Source organism: Pseudophryne corroboree, chromosome 3 (genome assembly GCF_028390025.1).
Source record: "Pseudophryne corroboree isolate aPseCor3 chromosome 3, aPseCor3.hap2, whole genome shotgun sequence".
Lineage (NCBI taxonomy): Eukaryota > Metazoa > Chordata > Amphibia > Anura > Myobatrachidae > Pseudophryne > Pseudophryne corroboree.
Window position 1 is genome coordinate 61,743,790 of NC_086446.1, and position 20,726 is coordinate 61,764,515.

Sequence of the window (20,726 nt, forward strand, 5' to 3'; positions counted from 1 at the left end):
ACACCGAATTGCTCCTTATTCACAATACACCACACCCTATTGGTCTTTATTCACATTAGACGACACAGTAGTGCCCTTTCTATATGCAACGCCATATAGTAGAGCACCTTATACACAAAATGCCACACATTAGTAATGCATTTATACAAACAATTCCACACAGTAATGCCCCTTACACATATGAGACACCTTATTAATGTCCTTATAACCATAATGCGCCTTACACATTATGACAACCTTTATTAATGCCCTTTTACACATAATGTCCCTTACACATATGCCGCACATTATTAATGCGCTTATACACATAATGACACACACAGTGCCACCTGCACATTTTCTGCACATTATTAGTGCCCCTTTACACATAATGACACAAATACAGTAGTACCCTTTACACATATGCCGCACATTATAAATGCCCTTATACACATAATTACACACAGTGCCCCTTACTCATATGTTGCACATTATTGATGCATTTTTACATGACACACATAATGCTCCTTACACATATTCTGAACACTACTGCACAACCAACCCACTCACATGCACACAGCACTCACACTGCTACTAACACTGTGACCTCTGCATCTGCTTGGATACAGATGTGTCCTCATAAATCTTGCCTCAATGATAACGTCGGGCACGTTTTGTTTTATGAAAATGCATCTTATTTGCATTGCTATATGGCTAGGATGCACAAGCAGCTTCTGCTGATTAAAATGATATGCAGCATGCCTATATACTGTGTGAGACTGTGGCTGTATCTGCACATGAAATGCTACACACAGAATATAGGCATGCCACATATCATTTTAATCAGCAGAAGCTGCTGATGCCCCTAGGCATATCAAATGCCCTAGGCAATTGCCTAGTTTGCCTATACCTATGGCCGGCTCTGTGCACAGAGGTGGCTGTATGACTAAGCTAAGAGATACAAGTGTGCGGCACAAACACCTGGCCCATCTAGGAGTGGCACTGCGGTGTTAGACAGGATAGCAGATTTAAAAAATAGGCCCCAAACAGCACATGGTGCAAAGAAGAAAAAGAGGTGCACCGAGGTTGCTGTATGACTAAGCTAAGCGACACAAGTGTGCGGCACAAACACCTGGCCCATCTAGGAGTGGCACTGCAGTGTCAGACAGGATGGTAGATTTAAAAAATAGGCCCCAAACAGCACATGATGCAAAGAAGAAAAAGAAGTGCACCGCGGTTGCTGTATGACTAAGCTAAGCGACACAACCACCTGGTCCATCTAGTAGTGTCACGCAGTGGCTAAATGTTGAAAGTGGCCCGCAATTTTTCAGTCCACTGCCAGCATCTCCTGCATGCCCCTGTAATTTTTCAAAAATTCTGCAATTGGTGGACTTATACGGCAGTACCCCTGGACTAATACAGCAGTACCCTTGGACTTATACACTAAGCGACACAAGTGTGTGGCACAAACACCTGGCCCATCTAGGAGTGGCACTGCACTGTCAGACATGAGGGCAGATATAAAAAAAGGCCCCAAACAGCACATCATGCAAAGATGTAAAAGAGGAGCAATGAGGTAGCTGTATGACTAAGCTAAGCGACACAAACAATTAACCCATCTAGGAGTGGCACTGCAGTGTCAGACAGGAGGGCAGATATAAAAAAAAGGCCCCAAACAGCACATCATGCAAAGTGGTGTAATGAGGTAGCTGTATGACTAAGCTAAGCGACACAAACAATTGGCCCATCTAGGAGTGGCATTGCAGTGTCAGACAGGATGTTACTTAAAAAAAAATAGTATCCAAACAGCACATCATGCCAAGAAGTAAAAGAGGGTAATGAGGTAGCTGTATGACTAAGCTAAGCGAAACAAGTGTGCGGCACAAACACCTGGCCCATCTAGGGTTGGCACTGCAGTGCCACTGCACTAATGGCGGATACCGGATGCATGTCTAACACCAGCATAATTGTTATGGCCTCAGAAATACGCTTTGCAACAGGGTATATATATATATGGAATTATATGGCAGTATCACTGGACATATATGGCAGGATCACTGTAATTATATGGCAGGATCACTGTAATTATACGGCAGGATCACTGTAATTATACGGCAGGATCACTGTAATTATACGGCAGTACCGCTGGACATATATGGCAGTATCAATGGACATATACGGCAGTATCACTGGACATATACAGCATTATCACTGGACTGGATTTATACGCCAGTACCACTTTAATTATACGTCAGGATCACTGGATTTATATGGCAATACCACTGGACATATACAGCAGTATCAATGGACATATACGGCAGTATCACTGGACATATTCGGCAGTATCAATGGACATATACAGCAGTATCACTGGAGATATACAACAGTATCACTGGACATATACGGCAGTATCACTGGACTGTACTTATACGGCAGGATCACTGGAATTATAGGGCAGGATCACTGGAATTATACAGCAGGATCACGGGAATTATACAGCAGGATCACTGGAATTATACGGCAGGATCACTGGAATTATACGGCAGGATCACTGGAATTATACGGCAGTATCACTGGAATTATACGACAGTATCACAGGAATTATACGCCAGTATCACAGGAATTATATGGCAATATCACTGGAATTATACACCAGTATCACAGGAATTATATGGCAATATCACTGGAATTATACGGCAGTATCATGGGAATTATATGCCAGTATCACAGGAATTATACGGCAATATCACTGGAATTATAGGTCCGTATCACGGGAATTATATGCAGTATCACAGGAAATTAACTGCAATTTCACTGAAATTATGCACCAGTATCACAGGAATTATATGGCAATATCACTGGAATTATATGGCAGTATCACGGGAATTATACGCCGGTATCACAGGAATTATAAGGCAATATCACAGGAATTATACGGCAATATCACTGGAATTATATGGCAGTATCACGGGAATTATACGCCGGTATCACAGGAATTATACGGCAATATCACAGGAATTATACAGCAGTATCACAGGAATTATACGCCAGTATCACGGGAATTATACGCCAGTATCACAGGAATTTAACGTCAATTTCACTAGAATTATGCGCCAGTATCACAGGAATTATACGGCAATATCACTGGAATTATACGGCAGTATCACGGGAATTATCCGCCAATATCACAGGAATTATACGGCAATATCACTGGAATTATATGGCAGTATCACAGGAATTATACGGCAATATCACAGGAATTATACACCAGTATCACGGGAATTATACGCCAGTATCACGGGAATTATATGCCAGTAACACTGGATATATGGCAGCAGAGGACACCACCACTGTGACTGGTCACTGACTGATGCTGCACAACACACTACCCCTGGTCTGATGCAGGACAACACAGCACCACTGCAAGGGACTTATACATCAGCACTGGGGACATATAGCATCAGAGGACACCACCACTGTGACTGGCTGGACTGATGCAGCATAAGACACTACACTGGACTGAGCAGCACTGGAATCGCCACCCCACTTTCCCACCCACACAGACACTGAGGACAGAGACACGTCCTCTCACTACACTCTCCGAGTCTGGAGTGAAAATGGCGGCAACGCGCGGGTCCTTATATGGAATCCAAACCCAGCGAGAATCCGACAGCGGGATGATGACGTTTTGTCTCGTTCTGGTTTCAGAGTCAGGTGGGAGAACCCGAGCCTGACTTGGATCAGGGCTCGGGTAGGGAGGTTCGGTAGGGCTCAGATCTCAGGGATCTGGACCTGCTCATCTCTATTCTCTATACTCTTTAAAGGTATCCAGATTGTGCTGTCATTTAATCTCTGATTGAATCAGTGAATTTAGAGACTGCTACTAGATGGACTTTTTATGAGGCCATCAGAGCTTTGTTATTTTGTACTTATACTATATGTGGAATGTTTCAATAAATTGTGATACGTTTTAATTGGACCGCAGAATATAATTGTTTTTTCTACCCATTAACCCTAAGCGCCACCTTCCTTTGTAAATTGTCTGTATATTCAAGGAGACCCACAGACTCCTCAGGTGGCAGCTTATATTTGCGCTGAGTCAGCCTTTCTTCCTTTTTTTACCAATTAATGTGTGTGAGTGAGCAGAGTGTAGTGTCAGTGTGTGTGTGTGTGTCTGTGTGTTTGTTTGTGTGAGCAGGGTGTAGTGTCAGTGAACAGTGTGTATGTGTGAGCAGGGTGTAGTGTTAGTGTGTGTGTGTGTGTGTGTTTGTTTGTGTGAGCAGGGTGTAGTGTCAGTGAACAGTGTGTATGTGTGAGCAGGGTGTAGTGTCAGTGAACAGTGTGTATGTGTGAGCAGGGTGTAGTGTCAGTGAACAGTGTGTATGTGTGAGCAGGGTGTAGTGTCAGTGAACAGTGTGTATGTGTGAGCAGGGTGTAGTGTCAGTGAACAGTGTGTATGTGTGAGCAGGGTGTAGTGTCAGTGAGCAGTGTATGTGTTTGAGCAGGGTGCAGTGTCAGTGAACAGTGTGTATGTGTCAGCAGGGTGTAGTGTCAGTGAGTAGTGTGTGTGAGCAGGGTGCAGTGTCAGTGAACAATGTGTAATGTCAGTGAGCAGTGTGTGTGTGTGTGGGTGTGTGTAAGCAGAGTGTAGTGTCAGTGAGCACTGGGTGTGTGAGCAGAGTGCAGTGTCAGTGAGCAGTGAGAGAGTGTGAGAGAGTGAATGTGAGTGTACCCCCTTCCTCCGAACAGCTTTTCTGTGGCTTACATTACTGTACTTGTGCTGAGACTGGTTGGCAGCAGCAGCTGGCTCCTGTGCTCTAATACTCGGAAGTCCCTCCCTCTCAGACACTGCAGAAGAGGAGGAGGGCAGTAGACCGCATGGGGGGAGGCTCATAAAACTGCCCATTACTGCCCGCTGTAAGGTATATAAGCAGCGGTGTGTCTGGCAGGGAAGGAGCCAGGGGTACTATTACTATTATACATTACAGTGGGCATTGCTGCAGCTGGAGGTGGTGGAGCATACATAAGCGGCCAATCGGGATGTATGCGGACAGTGCTTTCACACTGCAAATGTGCTGTGTGCTAAGCACTGTCTGCACCACCCTAGGTATGGCCTTGCAATATGTATCTTGCTTCCAGTAAGTGGCAATTTAGATACCAGTCGGTTGACTGAAATAACTTGAAAATATGATTTTGTTTTGACATATCCATTTTATTGATGAATAGTCTTCATTTCTTGCAGGCTGTTTCAACTCACCTGTTGAGATCAAGTCAGGTTGTTCTTTTGTTGAAGTATAACAGCTGTAGCATTTTTTGCTTAAATTAATTAAGTGAAGGTGTTGCATGTGTAGTTCAATGAATCACGATGACTATTTTTAGATACGGTGGCAGGAGAGGAATCAAATATTTTTTGTTAGGCTCTAAATTCTAGTTTTGTATTAGAGCATAGGCAGTGGCAGATTTCCCACTAGGCACATGTCTAGGGTTGTGGGTTCTGCACAGCAGTCCAACGAAAACCACTATATCTGAGCAGTGAGAGGTGCCAGCAGAGTAGAGAGAGTAAGGTGTGGGCAGGACCGGTGACAGGGGGAGTCAAAGGGGACACCTGTGCCCAGCCCTAAGGATAAACCACTTAGTGCCCAGCAGGAATGTGAGCAGTCTTGCCCAAATAGGGAAGCGAGCTGTTGGCGGTGAGGGTGCAGTATCAGAGTGACAGGAGCCTCTTATATACAGTGACTGTACGATGTGAGGGTTTACGTGCTTTCCAGGTCCAGCTCTATTGCAGGCAGCCTCTTCTGGTGGGGTGTGCTGTGCGGTGCTCAGGTCTGGGTACCGGAGAGTGCAGCGCAGGTGAGTATTTCCGGGGGTTAAGAGTAGATTGGTGAGGGGATACAGAGCTTTGGGATGGGGCGGGGGAGCTGGGAATGATTCCGGTATGAATGGTCGACCATGTTATGGTCGACAGTCATTAGGTCGACCACTATTGGTCGACATTGAAATGGTCGACATGGACACATGGTCGACACATGAAAATGGTCGACACATGAAAAGGTCGACGTGAGTTTTTTAAACTTTTTTGTGTGTTGTTTTTTGCGTAAAGTGACTGGGAACCCCAATTAGTGCACCGCGTCCCCTCGCATGGCTTGCTTCACTCGCCATGCTTCAGGCATGGTGCCTTCGCTCCGCTACCGCTTCGCTCGGCACAGATTACCGTTCCAATCGTAGTCCACGTGGATCGTAAAGTATGGAAAAGTTCCCCAAAACAAAAAAGAGTTAAAAAACGCATGTCGACCTTTTCATGAGTCGACCTTTCATGTGTCAACCATTTTCATGTGTCGACCATGTGTCCATGTCGACCATGTCAATGTCGACCAATAGTGGTCGACCTAATGACTGTCAACCATAACATGGTCGACCATGTGAACGGATACCGCTGGGAATGCAGCATGGAGGCATTGGGGAGAGACAGACTGTGGAGTGTGTGGGGGAGGAAGGAGAGATATACATATATGTGTATAAATTAAGATATCTGAGAGAGGCCCCAGAGATATCACTGTACCTAGCCTCAAGATTTCTGTTGCCAGCTCTGAGTCAGAGAGAGAGAGGAAAAGACTGTATCAGGAGAGAGAGACAGTGTCAGGGAGAGTCAGAGATAGAGAGACCATCAGAGAGAGAGATTGTCAGGGAGAGAGGGGGGAGAGTGTGTCGGAGAAAGAGAGGCAGTGTCACAGAGAGAGGGAGAGAGAGAGAAAGACACACAGTGTCAGGGATGGAGAGAGAGATATTGTTAGGGAGAGAAAGAGGGAGAGATATAGAGAGACAGTGTCAGGGAGAGAGAGACAGTTTCAGGGAGAGAGAGTCACAGGGAGAGTGTTAGTGAGAGAGACTGTGTCAGAGAGAGAAAGAGACTGTGTCGGAGAGAGAGACAGTGTCAGTGAGAGAAATACTGCAGGTAAAGAGGATGAGAGAAACAGTGTCAGGGAGAGTCAGAGAGAGAGACAGTGTCAGGGAGAGTGTGAGAGAGACACCATCAGGGAGAGAGAACAAGTGCCAGGGAGACAGAGAGACATATAGTCTCAGAGAGAGAGGCAAAGACACGAGGGAGAGAGAGAGAAAGAGACAGTATCAAGGACGGAGAGAGAGTGTCAGGGACAGAGAGAGTGAGTCAGGGAGAGAGAGGAAACAGAGTGTTAGGCAGAGAGGGAGAGAGACAGGGAGCGAGACTGTCAGTGAAAGAGAGAGGGGAGAGAGTTTTAGGGAGAGAGAGGTGGAGAGGGAGAGAGAGCAAGCTGGAGAGACATTACCTTACTACAGAACACATCTCTCATGGGAGTGGACACTTTTCAGCATTATGCCCTGCCCACTAAATACCCGCAAATCGTGGCACTGCTGATCTGCTGCTGGGAGCCGGCACTGGTAATTGGGAAGGGGGTGGGGTTGTTCCTGTGAACCTTGGGGCCCCTCAGGATCTCGTGGGCTGGAAAAGGTGTTCCCTTTGTGCCCACCTGTCACCAGCCCTGCCCTGACTGTCTCTATCACTGTCTCTCTCTCCTTGACACAGTCCCTCTTTCTCCTTGTCTCTGTCACTGACACTCTCTCTGTGACTCTCTCGCTCTCTCTCACTCCCTTCCCTCTCTTTCTTGCTCCTCTCCCTCTCTAACAAACTCTATTTCTCCCTATCCCCTCTCTCATCCCTTTCTCCCTGACGCCAACACTCTCCCCTCTCTCTTTCTCTTATTCCCTCTTTTACCATGATACCCTCTCTCTCTTGCTTTGACACCCTCTGTCTCTCTGTCTCTCTCTCTCTCTGACCCAACCCTCTCATTCCCTCTCATTCTCACTTCTCTCTCTCACCCTGACACCCTTTCTCTCTCGCTCCCAGGGTAGGGATGTGTTGGTGCGGGGTTCAAGGGGGGGGGGGGGGGGGGGGGGCAAAGATATCCATGTACCGGGCCCCAAGATTTCTGTTGCTGGCCCTGGGTGTGGGGGAAGGGTGGAGTGTACAATGGGTTACTAGTGAAATTCTATTTAATACTACCTCAGAAAGTTAATTACTTATACATACAAATGTTTATTGTTTTAAGATGCACAATCTTTTGAAAATTATAATACATATTTGCAGTACATTTTGTAGCTTAAACATGGGCCCTCATTCCGAGTTGATCGGTCGCAAGGCGAATTTAGCAGAGTTGCTCACGCTAAGCCGCCGCCTACTGGGAGTGTATCTTAGCATCTTAAAAGTGCGACCGAAGTATTCGCAATATTGCGATAACAAACTACTTAGCAGTTTTAGAGTAGCTCCACACTTACTCTGCCTGTGCGATCAGTTCAGTGCTTGTCGTTCCTGGTTTGACGTCACAAACACACCCAGCGTTCGCCCAGACACTCCCCCGTTTCTCCGGCCACTCCTGCGTTTTTTCCGGAAACGGTAGCGTTTTCAACTACACGCCCATAAAACGCCGTGTTTCCGCCCAGTAACACCCATTTCCTGTCAATCACACTACGATCGCCGGTGCGAAGAAAAAGCCGTGAGTAAAAATCCTTTCTTCATTGCAAAATTACTTGGCGCAGTCGCAGTGCGAAAATTGCGCATGCGTACTAAGCGGATTTTCACTGCGATGCGATGAAAAATAACGAGCGAACGACTCGGAATGAGGGCCATGGTTAGAAAAACAACATCAGAAAGTAACACAATGCACAAGTATAGAGAATTATACAGATGTGGTGAAAATATTTATAGTTTACAATTTTTAAGTGCTGCTAACATTGGTAAAAACAACAAAAACACAAACAATTATTATAAAACTTCTGAACAAAAAAACATGTTTTGACACCGATTGAAAAATAAATACTACAAACAAACTAGTCTGGGTGTAAAAACAATGCTAAGAGACTAACTGAGATGGATTAGAAAGGCAAATCACCTGTAATAATCGATGTCCAGTCTTTCTCGAACATCGATGCTGTGAAATTATGCATTGTGGAAGCCTGAACAGAGGTCGACGAGGAATCGCACAGCGAAAGCTCAGCAGATCTTTCCTATTTGCCAAGCATCTGTGAATAAACAGCAGTTTTTAATGTACTGTATGCACACCCACATTTTACATGCATACACCCCTATGAACGCCCACTTTTCCAATGCAAATGTTGACATGACCGAGCTACTCACATGTATCACCCTGTTCCTGTAGTTTCCGTATCGCAGACACATAGTTAATATATGCTGCGGGCTAACCTGCAGAAATACCTTCATGCATGTGCTTTGCGTTTGCTGCACGTGCACAGTTTGCCGATAATAAGCATATTGCGAATTCGTAGTCATTGCGTCCATTTCTGAATGAGGCCCTAAGCCCCAACCATGATGCCCCAAACTCCTCCCAATCAGCCCAAATTCCACCCTGAACTGCACAGAAATGCCCACTTTTGGGTAAAACTATGCTCCTTTTGAAGTTCAGAAATAGTTGGGATGTGTGGAGATGTTATTTACTAAAATGTGTATTGTTTAAAAAACAGACAATGGGCGTGCATGGCACATTTCTTGGTTGGGGAATATTCAGGCAAAAATAATATTTTTATCTTCAGGGGCACCTATCCCATTGATGTCCCCAGTGAAGTGGGTGGTGTTATGGTGATGGTTGTCATCGGTGTGGTATGGAGGATCGACCACACTTAGGTTGACAGTGTCTAGGTCGACCACTATTGGTCAACAGTAACTAGGTCAACAGGGATGTTAGGCCAACGGTTTCTAAGTCGACAGGTCAAAAGGTTGACAAGTTGTTTTTTTTAAAGAATTGGTGTCATTTTCTCCGTGCAGGAAACTATTCCCAATCGTAGTCCACATGGATCATAAAGTATGAAAAAGGTCAAAAAAAGAAAAAAATTGTGACAAGCTTATGTCGATCTTTTGACCTGTCGACCTAGAACATGTTGACCTAGAGACCCTGTTGACCTAAAAACTCTGTTGACCTAGTTACTGTTGACCAATAGTAGCCGACCTAAGTGTGGTTGACCTAGAGACCGGATGTCATGCCCCTCACCTCTGGGCACAGCAGGCAGGGATACATAGAAATCGAGGCAAGGGTGACTTCACATGGATTTATTCTTTCAGTTCTAAATGTATGCTGGGTGTGGCATTCATAATGACAAGAAATGACCTAATACAGATCCCTCATCTTTCATCAGGTTACAGAACTGTGGTCTGACCAACTCCTGCTGTGACGATCTCTGCTCTGTTCTTTCTACAAACCGCTCTCTGATCAGACTGGACCTGACATACGGTCTATACGGCTGTACAGCTAAACTTCAGCAGTGTGTGAGGCCGCCTCTGCAACTTCTGGTATAAGAATATTAATTTACATCTGTTGGAGATAGACTCCGTATATCAATGTCCTTTGGTCGTCTGTTTAATACCCTTGAACATCAGTCAATGGTTCTGTACTTAGCAGCCGGCTGGAGACCAGAAATAATGAGACAACACACAGGAGATATATAGAAGCTCAGCATGTCATTTCTGATCTGACTCGTTGCTTTAGAAGCCTTTATTAATACACAAATGAACAAAGGAATAAAGGTATGGCAGTGTGTTAGCCAATCAAAGTAAACAGTGTGCAAAGATAAACAATGATTTAATGAAACCAATTATAGCATTCCTGTACATATATTCTTATCACTGTTTGCTCATTAATTTAATGAGAAGGCCTCTTATCGCCATCTAGACATTAATCTTGAAAGCCTTCTTTCCATTGTCACCTGGACATTCCAAAACATACTCCTTTAATGTTCTCATCATGCAATTAAAGTTTTATCTTAGCCTGGGAGTTAACTAAATGTCCTTGTGACTGCAGTTGAAGAAATCATATTGCTCTTAACAAAATAGTTTCTCACAGAAATATCTATGTAATTAATTTAAGAAAATTACATATACTAGCTGGCTATGTTCATTGAACATTCTAATCAATACCAAATTATGAGACATAGAATCACATAACTGCTTATTGGGTTGAAACTTATTATATATATTATGCGTGCTTTTTGTTATTAAATACAAAGCTTACAACAGTTATAAAGATGATTTTATATTTAAAACTGTTCAAATTCCTTCAAAACTCTAGACGGTCTTTTTCTAGGCGTCTTGCCAATATCTGGGAATCTTGCCAGAAAAATACTATCTATCAACTATAAATCTGCAGGTGTGAATTTCTTTAGGCTTATTAGCCTAACGAGCTAATAAGGAGTTGCTTGCCCTTACAAATGATCTTTTTAACAAGCTATTATTTCTTATCAATCAGTTTAGTTTATGCTAGTACAAAAATTCACTTAATAAACTCTTAAAGGGGTAGGTAGTATTAAAACCCATATATGCATCTGAGCTGATCCTTGACCATTATCAATATGTTGGAGTGCATATTTCTTATACAGGTTGCTAGGGCTAAGGGTCTCGTGCATATATCAGATAAAAGTCAGCATTACTTATAAACCTATTAAAAAATAGCTTGAAATACATCTAGAATGGCTGCCATTATACAAAATGATAGCTGATTTAGCATAATGCTGTCTCTTTCACATCCATTCAGTGTATTATGTTTAAAGGTAGTTATACTTGCATGGAATGTGTGATATGTGTACCTGCATCTGTGCATTTGGTATGCGGTTTATATATATATATTCAGCTTTATTATGTTCAGTAAATGTGTAAATGTAAAGCTATGTTCAGCTTTACATTTACACATTTAATACAGCATTAGAAAAGATAAAAAATAACACATTGTTATCATCAACTATACAATCTGAGTTCATTTAGTTGTGTATCCATCCATTGATGTTGTGTATAATGTATTCCCATCATTTAGTACATCACCATGAGTTACAGGACACAGTGAGACCCAGATTTAACCAATACATCAATATAATAAAAATAACTAATTCTGTTTATGAAATTATTTCATGCTCCATTTCGTTCCATCTAATTGTGGTGAAGCAATCATTAATATGTGTTAGAATTTGTATAGATAGAGTTTGTATGTAGCTACCCCATATTTTAAAAAAAGTTAAATAAAATGTATTTCTGAGTTGATGCCTCTATCCAATCCATTAAAAATATATAATAAAGTTTATCTAAAAACATACTCATAGGAGGGCTCTGTGATTGTGTCCACATTTGCAATATAGTTTTCCTTGCTGCTGCAGAGATTATCAGCAGGGCCGGATCTAGACCTTGTGGCGCCCAGGGCGAAAGTTTCCTTTGGTACCCCACCCCCCTCGGACAGGCAAAATAGAGTCAGTGTGAACCAAAGGCGCACACAAAAAATAGGGGCATGGCTTCATAGGGAAGGGGCATGGCCCCTGTAGCTGTGCCCCCTGTAGATTTGCTCTTAGTAGATGTGCCCCCGTAGTTATGCCCCTTAGATGTGCCCCCAGTAGATATGCCTGCTGTAGATTTGCCCCCCTTAGAGATGCCCCTGTAGTTATGCCCCCTTAGATGTGCCCCTATTAGATATTGCCCCAGTAGAGATGCCCCCTTAGATGTGCCCCCAGTAGAGATGTCCCTTTAGTTATGCCCCCTTAGATGTGCCCCAGTAGAGATGCCCCCTGTATATTTTCCCCCCTTAGAGATGCCCCTGTAGTTATGCCCTCTTAGATGTGCCATCATTAGATGTGGCCCCAGTAGAGATGCCTCCTTAGATGTGCCCCCAGTAGAGATGCCCCCTTGTAGTGCCGCTTACAAACACTTAAAAAAAACAATACTCACCAGCCTCGCTCCTGCTTCCCGACCGCTGCACCCAATTATGACCTCTGGTGTGTGTCTGAAAAGAGAACCGGCTGGAGCGGCTCTGGCTGCAGTGGACACCCACACTGCCCACGGCACTTGCTGCAGCTGGAGTGAGGGATGCGGATGGGCAGTGGGCGGGCACCCGCCCTGCTCGTCCGTGCATAGATCCGCTCCTGATTATCAGTAGTAATTTATGGTGATCTGAAATCATTTGATTTTGGGGTATTATACTAAAGATAGCCCACTCCGCATTTATGTGAAAATCTTTTTCCACATATAGATTTATAAACCCTGCAATTATTCTCCAACAATGCCGTATCACCGAGCAGTCCCATATACAGTGAGTGAGATCAGTCCCCATCTTACCATATTTTGGGCAATTACAGGAGGTTGATAGACCTATCTCTCTTCATCTCAGTGGGGATAAGTATGCCCTATGGTATGTCTAAGAAACATTTCTGAATAGATCGGTATTGGGAGTATTTTAGAGATTTTTTTCTAATTCACTGTATAGTGTATTTACAGTCATATTCGGGAATATCTCTTTCCATTGACCAATCCCGTATCTGTTTCCCTAGTGTCCCCTAAATTTCTTAGGGAAGTATAATAGAATGATATCGCTTTACGCTTGGGAGTATTTTGGAGTAGCAAGTTATCTAGTCCATTGTTCCAATCGTTTTCTCCCCAGGATCGTATCACCCTACTTACATAGTGTTGTGCTTGCATAAAAGCTAAATTCAGGGCTACTATATCTACAAAATCTTTATTAACCTGAGTATGTTTTAGGTTTCTTGTTCCGTACATCAATAAGTTGTCCTACTCTTGCGAGGCTCATTTTCTTCCATATAGTAAAAGGAAAGATGTCACACCCTCCTGAAAATTGGGATTTTTCAGGAAGGTCCAGTGTACCAACATATTGGAATTTATTTTCATTATGTGTCTTATTCTATGCCATACTCTTCTAATGACCATCAAAAGAGGATTTTTTTTACATTTTTATATCTATCGCCGCATCCGCAGAATGAAGAAATGCCCCATATCTAATAGGAATCAACCCTCCAATGAGGTATTGGCATATTTGTCTGTATCAGTCAACCAACCCTTAATGTATCTTAATTGCACAGAGAGATTATACCATTCTAAAATTGAAAGATTTAGTCCACCCTTAGACGTTTGTTGTTGTAACTTAAATGTATTAATTCTTACTTTTTTCCCCTCCCATATAAATTTATTAAAGACTCTTTTTATCTTTTTAACATCTTCTCTAGTCAAAATCACCAGGAGAATCTGTATTGGGTATAATAATCTCTGGAAACATATAATTTTTATTATATTAACTCGTCCTTTAAGGGAGATCGAGATTCCATCCTCTCAATTCAGTTTCACATCTTTTTATAGCTACCTTCACAGTAATCTCATACAATGTACTTAAGTCTTTTGGCAGTTTAACCTCCAAATTATTTATATATTTTGGAGCCCATCTTATGGGTAGCTCTCCTGCCCATGCTGGTTTCCCATACCCCAATTTGAGATACATGGCCACTGATTTGTCCAAATGAATTGTGAATCCCGACGCCTTGCCAAATTCCATCAGTTTTTGCATTAATGGTTTTAAAGATGACCTTGGGTTCACTATGTATAACAGTAGATCATGTACAAAAGAGTTAAATTGATCTCCCTGGATCCGGCCGAAATAACTCTCAAAATTGGCCAATCTTGTACTGTAGAAAGCGAAGTATGGGATCCAGAGCCAAATTGAACAACAGTGGAGAGAGTGTACAACCATGCCTTGTTCCTCTGTTCATTTTAACCTTTTCATTCATTGATGAGGAGGGATGTATAAGGGTTTGTATAAAGAAATTTTACAAATTCTTTAAATTTCCCCCAAAATTCTCTTGTACGTAGCACTTTGTGCAAAAATGGCCACAATATAGTGTCAAATGCCTTATTGGCATCTAGGCTTAGTAATATTCCAGGCTTGGAAGTATCTTGTTGTAGCTGTACTATTGCTGCAATAGCTGTTCTGACCCCTTTAACCGAATGTCGGCCTGTTACAAATTCCAACTGGTGGTCTGTCAGTAGGTTCGAAGAGATTGACTGCAATCTATTGGCCATAATCTTGGCCATAAATTTAAAGTAATTGGGCAGTAGGATGACTCCATTTGAGGTTCCTTGCCTGGTTTTAAAATTAATGTTGTGTATGCCTCGTTAAATGACGAATATTCTGGACTGCTTTTATGTATGTATTGGAATAGCTCAGTTAATATGGGGGAGAGCTTCTGTTGTTTTTAGTACTCTGCTGACACTTTTCTTGTTTGTATTGAAGATATCCCCAACTATATCTCTCTCTTAGTTATATCTGGTTGGTTCGGTTTAATATTAATGTTAGACTGAGCTGATATATGTGATCTGGTTCTCTTCCCTCCTATTTATTCTTACCTAGCCCTTTTGACAACAGGGCAGGAATACTAGATCTCCTATGAGGTCTATTTCAGTTTTCCCTCATTCTCCATTCCTTGGTTCTTTTACCCCTCCACTCACCTGTTTTCGGGTCATATATACAGAGGCGTAGCGTGGAGACATGACACCCAGAGCAGGGCCATGTCACGGCGCCTCCACCACACTTACATACATACATACATACATACATACATACATAAATTAATACACATTTAGGCACAGACATACATAAACACACAAATATACACAGATATATATACACACACACACACACACATAAACACACAAATATAAACACATAGATATACACAGACATACACACACAGCCATACATAAACACACACATATACTCACACATACTGTAAACAAAGATATATATATATACACATAAACACACACATACATGTATACACATTAGCACACAGACATATATACACACACATTTACACACAAACACAGACATATAAACATAAACACATAGTATACACAGACATAAACACACAGTATACACACATTCATTCTCACCAAGAGGGCAGCAGCAGAGCAGCATACCTCCCAACTTTTAGCATGCTGATAGCGGGACTCTTGCGTGGCGTAGCCGCGTGCCAATCCGAAAGGGGGCGTGACCTCGACTGTGATGGGCGTGGTCACGCTCGAGTGGGCGTGGTCTCGTCAAATGGTCCAGTTTTTTTCCTTTTGGGGGCGTGCCCAACGCTCTCCCAGCAGCTGGGCAGCCTCCGCTCCCCTCCTAGCTCTGAATACATGCCATGCGCGTGCACACAGCATGTATTCAGTGATCACCGGCTGCTTTGCAGAGCAGAGCAGCGGGTGATCAAAGCCTCCCCTAACTGCCCCCCCACCCGCGGGACACTGCTGCCCGCGGGTGGGACAGCGGGACAGGGTCCAAATAGCGGGACTGTCCCGCTGAAAGCGGGACAGTTGGGAGGTATGGAGCAGCTCCTCGTTCCAGCCTGGAGGGGCGGAGCTTCTATGTGATTGACAGGCCGGACCTCCGTGGGTAGAAGGAAAGGACTGAGGAAAGGGAAAGGGTGGCCACCACACTGCCTGCATGTTCCAGATCATTGAATGCAGATCCCTGACAGCCAGGAAAGTTCTTCTGACAAGCCTCCAAACCTCCCCTCTTCCCTAACAACACACCACACTGCACTGCACTGCACTGGAATCTCTGTACTGTGCAATCAGTGATATGCAACATGCAGGCAGTGTGGTGGCCACCCCTTCCCTCTCTTTTAGTCATCTCCTCCTACCCCTGCCCAAGATTCCAGCTCTCAGCTGTGCAGTGAGCCGGCGCCTTCTGTCCCCAGCGGCGCTTGGAGCTCAAGTTCCACTTGTTCCACCCTCCCTACGCCACTGCATATTTATATATAGTTAATGTAATATGCCCATTTACTGGCTGGTTGCACCAAAGGCTTTGTATTGAGAATAAGCTGGGAGAGAACCCATGCTGTGTCTAAGGTTTGCATAGCAGGTCTTCCATTCCATGCCTGATTTCCTGCCCGGACATTTAGCTAGCTATATAACCTTATTTTGGTCCTTTAGGGACAAATTAATTTTGCTGCAAATTTACAGTAATTTACAGCAACTGCTATTTTTTGCTGCTAAAATTGGCTTTTTGTGGGTATGCACGGTCCTGTGATTCGCTTATGCAATTGCAAATTTGCAAATATTTAAGTACCGTGAAGACTGTTGCTGACAGTGAAAAGTGAAAAATGGGTAAATCTGCCAGTACCCCCCCCCCCCCCCCAAAAAAAGCTAAACTAACATCAGATAACTGTACAGAAGTTTATTATTGGTTATAACAAGTATTTCTGTTACTTAAAATGGGTCAAATGGATGTTATATGCATTTAAAAAAAAACATTTTTAAAAATGATAGCTATTTTTTAAGCAAAATCAGTGCTAATATTCAATTCGAGGTACATAAAAATGGGTATAAGTATATATTTAGATAATTTTATTGGACTTTTAAAAAAGTGGAAACAGACCAATTACTACCACCTGCAAGTCTAAAAACACTTGTCCCACTCATAAAGTACACCAATATACCTGTCCCATACCTTGTACCCCAACTGCCATCATTTTCTACGTTTTCACCCCAAAAATTACATGTCATTAAACATCTATGTGCCTGAATAGTCATTCAGGGCAGTGTCCCTGGAGTTATGAACCAAATCCTAACATTTATAACTTAAAATAGGGATATTTCCCAACTTTTAACCTGTTTAAAGGTGGTGAATTAAAATCCGCCGTAAAGTTACCATGAATTCATTTTTTGCTGATAATTGAATAGGCACTTTTTTGCTATTCACGGTAAAATTGCATTTTTTACTGTGAAAACGGCTTTTCACGGTTAATTGAATTCGGCCCTTCGTCTGTTTACCAGAAATAAGCTTGTGTTGTCACTACACAAAAGATGTACTTTCCCCTCTAACTTCTCCCCAAAAATGTATGATCATCTAGAAGTGACCACTCACCAAATCCTGATGCCTGACCTGTGAGCTGACCTGAATATTATTTATTTTATATATTAGCAGTTTTGCATATAGTAGCACATTGTGCTCTACAATTAGAAACAACAGTGATACAACAAAACTGGGTAATAAGAGACAGTCACAGAGGTAGAAAGGGTCGACCTTTTCATGTGTCGACCTTTCACGTGTCGACCATTTTCACGTGTCAACCATTTGTCCACGTTGACCATGCCAATGTCGACCAATAGTGGTCGACCTAATGACTGTCGACCATAACATGGTCGACCATTCATACCGGAACCGGTAGAAAGACCCTGCTCGCAAGCTTACAATCTATAAATAATCATGAGTCTCTCTATGGCAAACAGGGGCAGCGTACCTGACAGATAAAACAGAGGAGTGAGGGTCTGCATACAGTCTACATGTGGGGTTGTTCGGGGTAAGGAGCAGGAAGAAGGCAGTGAAGCCTTTCTGCTGAGTTATTACCTCCATTTAGTTCTGGCTGATGGTGGGGGCCTGATGTGTGCAGCAGTGATGTGCAGGGAGGTTAGGCAGAGCATCTCCTGTCATTCTCCAGTATACTCCAGAGTTGTAATTATAAAAATTATAAGAGGCATACAATGAAGATATTATAATTTTTTTATTATTTCAATAATTTTTATAGTCAAACCTCTGGAGTACACTGGAGTATGACAGGTGAGACAGGGCCTCCCCTGCCTCCCCTGCCCACACATCACTGATCAAGACTCAACAAATTCCCAGCAGTATATATTGCTGCACCTTTGTATAATGCCCACATGAACCATCAGGCTAATATATATGTGTGCGTAAATCTAGCTTTGATACTAGCCAGTGCTGTCCCAGCTATTTACAGTACCTGACCGCACGTCCCTTGTGTGTAGCAGGGAAATAGTTACTTCATGTACACAGAGGAGAAGAAAGCCTCGCACCCACCTATCTAGGAGCAACTCTCAGATGGAGCAGTATAAGGCAATGGAATAAAATACAATGAAGGCAGCAGCCAAGTTACAAGATAGAAAACCAAAGCAGCTAGAAACAACTTTCATTGGTGACCTGGCTGCTGTAAACATAGTTTCAGGATAAGTCAGGGGAGGTTTACTGTGCCCAATCTCTGCTTAATAACTAAAATGATACTGAACCTTTCATTGGCTGTTATTTCCTAATGGGTACCAGGATTTGTAAAGAGAACTTGTGTTTGGAATGAGGAGTGGGCATAGGATATTTTCCAGGGTTTGAGGCCTCTAAAAGGCCCATAACCACATCCCTGGTGACTAGAAAGTGGACTTAGTGGTCAGGCAAACCATTTAATAGCCAGTCCTCCTAAATTGTGTCAGGCCTGAATGCCTTTATATGCATAGTATACCAAAGGCTGTCAAGAGCATGCGTTGGGGTAGTTGACCTATATGTGTGTTTGGCAAAAAAAAAGTGCATGGTTCCACTATTGTAATTTGTCAGTGTTCCATGTCTAATGGCCCAGTAATGTGTAAAGGAGTCGCTTACTATTTTATAATGTGGGACCATATCACCAGAATAGCCAATTCTAAATGAGCCCTGAAGTGTTCTAAGTGGGTTGGCTTCTATTCTGTGTTCATGTGACAGGTTCAGAAGGTCCTGAGCTGCCAGGACCTTCAACCATATAGTTTATGCACATGACAAATTAGCTTCTGTCCCATAAATTCAGAGGTGAACTGGCCAGGAGTACAATTTAAGGGCTAAGTCAGGGTTGGGTTAAAGTTTGTGGGGGATCCAGGGCAACTACACTGTATTCCACTTACACACACCACCACCAGCTCTCACTGTCTGTCCACTTTTATGCCGTGTTATGCATTCCTGTATCACAGTAACAGTCATCTCAACATGGTGGTTCTTCCCGGCTGCACTGCCCTATAACAGACACAATGACTATGATAGTGGCATCATTATTAGTTGACGTCTGCAACCCTGAAGTGCAGGGACTTGGAGCTGGTCATGGGGCAAATATGGTTATGCCCAATATGGTAGAGGCATTTTCTATCCTTCTCTACACAAAGTGGAGATGTAACAGTCAGTAACCATCCTGTAAGAGCCAGAGGAATAGGAACATGTAATGTACAACCGTTCTGCACAAGCTCTGGCAGCAGGGCCGGACTGGCCATCTGGTACTTCTGGCATATGCAGTGCATATTTCGTCTCTCTGGTTGAGCCGCCCCCACCAGTCTCCACGCTCCCAGACTCGCATCGTGCCCACCCCCAGCAAGCATCGCCATGGTAATGGGGGGTGCTACAAGTCCACACCCCATGACTCGCTGCACGCCCCCGTATTACATTACGGCATGCCCCCACGTGACGTGCGCTCGCCCCCCTTCAGTGCGTGTGTTCATGAGTGCCCGGCTCGAAATGGAGGCCCAGTCCATCACTGCCTGGCAGAAACTATAAGTCCGGAAGGTGTGTGTGTGTGTGTGGGGAGGGGAGGGTGGGTGGATGTGAGGAAATGCTGGTGCAGAGGAACATGTAGAGAATAGCTGGTGGGCAAATGGTCATATGAAGAAAAGCTAATGGGCAGAGGGGGGTCAATCTAGAGAACCTGGTTGGCACAGGGGGCAAATTGGCAGAGTAGTTATATAAGGGGAAAATCTGTTGGACAGAGGAGGCATGTAAGGGAAATTGGGTGGGCATAAAGGCATATACCCTAAAGAAAGACAACTGCACAGGTAATGATGGCGCTGCCTCCATATACTGTATTGTGTAATGGAGATGTAGTTACAAACCGTGTAATGTATATTTCAGTTCCAGTAGGTGCTACCTACTACCAAGATACAGTATAGAGACAGAGGTGGTCTTCAGGTTGCCGACTGTCGGGATCTCGGCGTACAGTATAATGGCGACGGAATCCCGACAGCCGGCATACTGACAGTTTTGCTCCCTCATGGGGGTCCACGACCCCCCTGGAGGGAGAATAGATAGCGTGGCGCAACACCGTGCCCGCAGCAGGGCGAGTGCAGTGAGTCCGCATGGGGCTCATTTACG

General features: G+C 43.6%; 1 protein-coding gene and 1 long non-coding RNA gene across 3 annotated transcripts in view; one reads left to right on the forward strand and one right to left on the reverse strand.

Moving 5' to 3' along the window:
- Positions 1-20,142, forward strand: part of LOC135054729 (NACHT, LRR and PYD domains-containing protein 3-like) — a 188,137-nt gene extending 167,995 nt beyond the window's left edge. The window contains exon 11 of the mRNA XM_063958026.1: positions 10,162-20,142. Within this exon, the coding sequence (XP_063814096.1) occupies positions 10,162-10,321 (160 nt within the window). The 3' untranslated portion in view covers positions 10,322-20,142. The remainder of the gene's footprint in view (positions 1-10,161) is intronic.
- LOC135054730 (uncharacterized) overlaps positions 1-20,726 on the reverse strand; it is a 150,657-nt gene that overhangs the window by 99,448 nt on the left and 30,483 nt on the right. For both annotated transcript variants that reach the window (XR_010243558.1, XR_010243559.1), the window contains exon 3: positions 8,904-9,033. This is a non-coding gene — a long non-coding RNA (uncharacterized LOC135054730). The remainder of the gene's footprint in view (positions 1-8,903; positions 9,034-20,726) is intronic.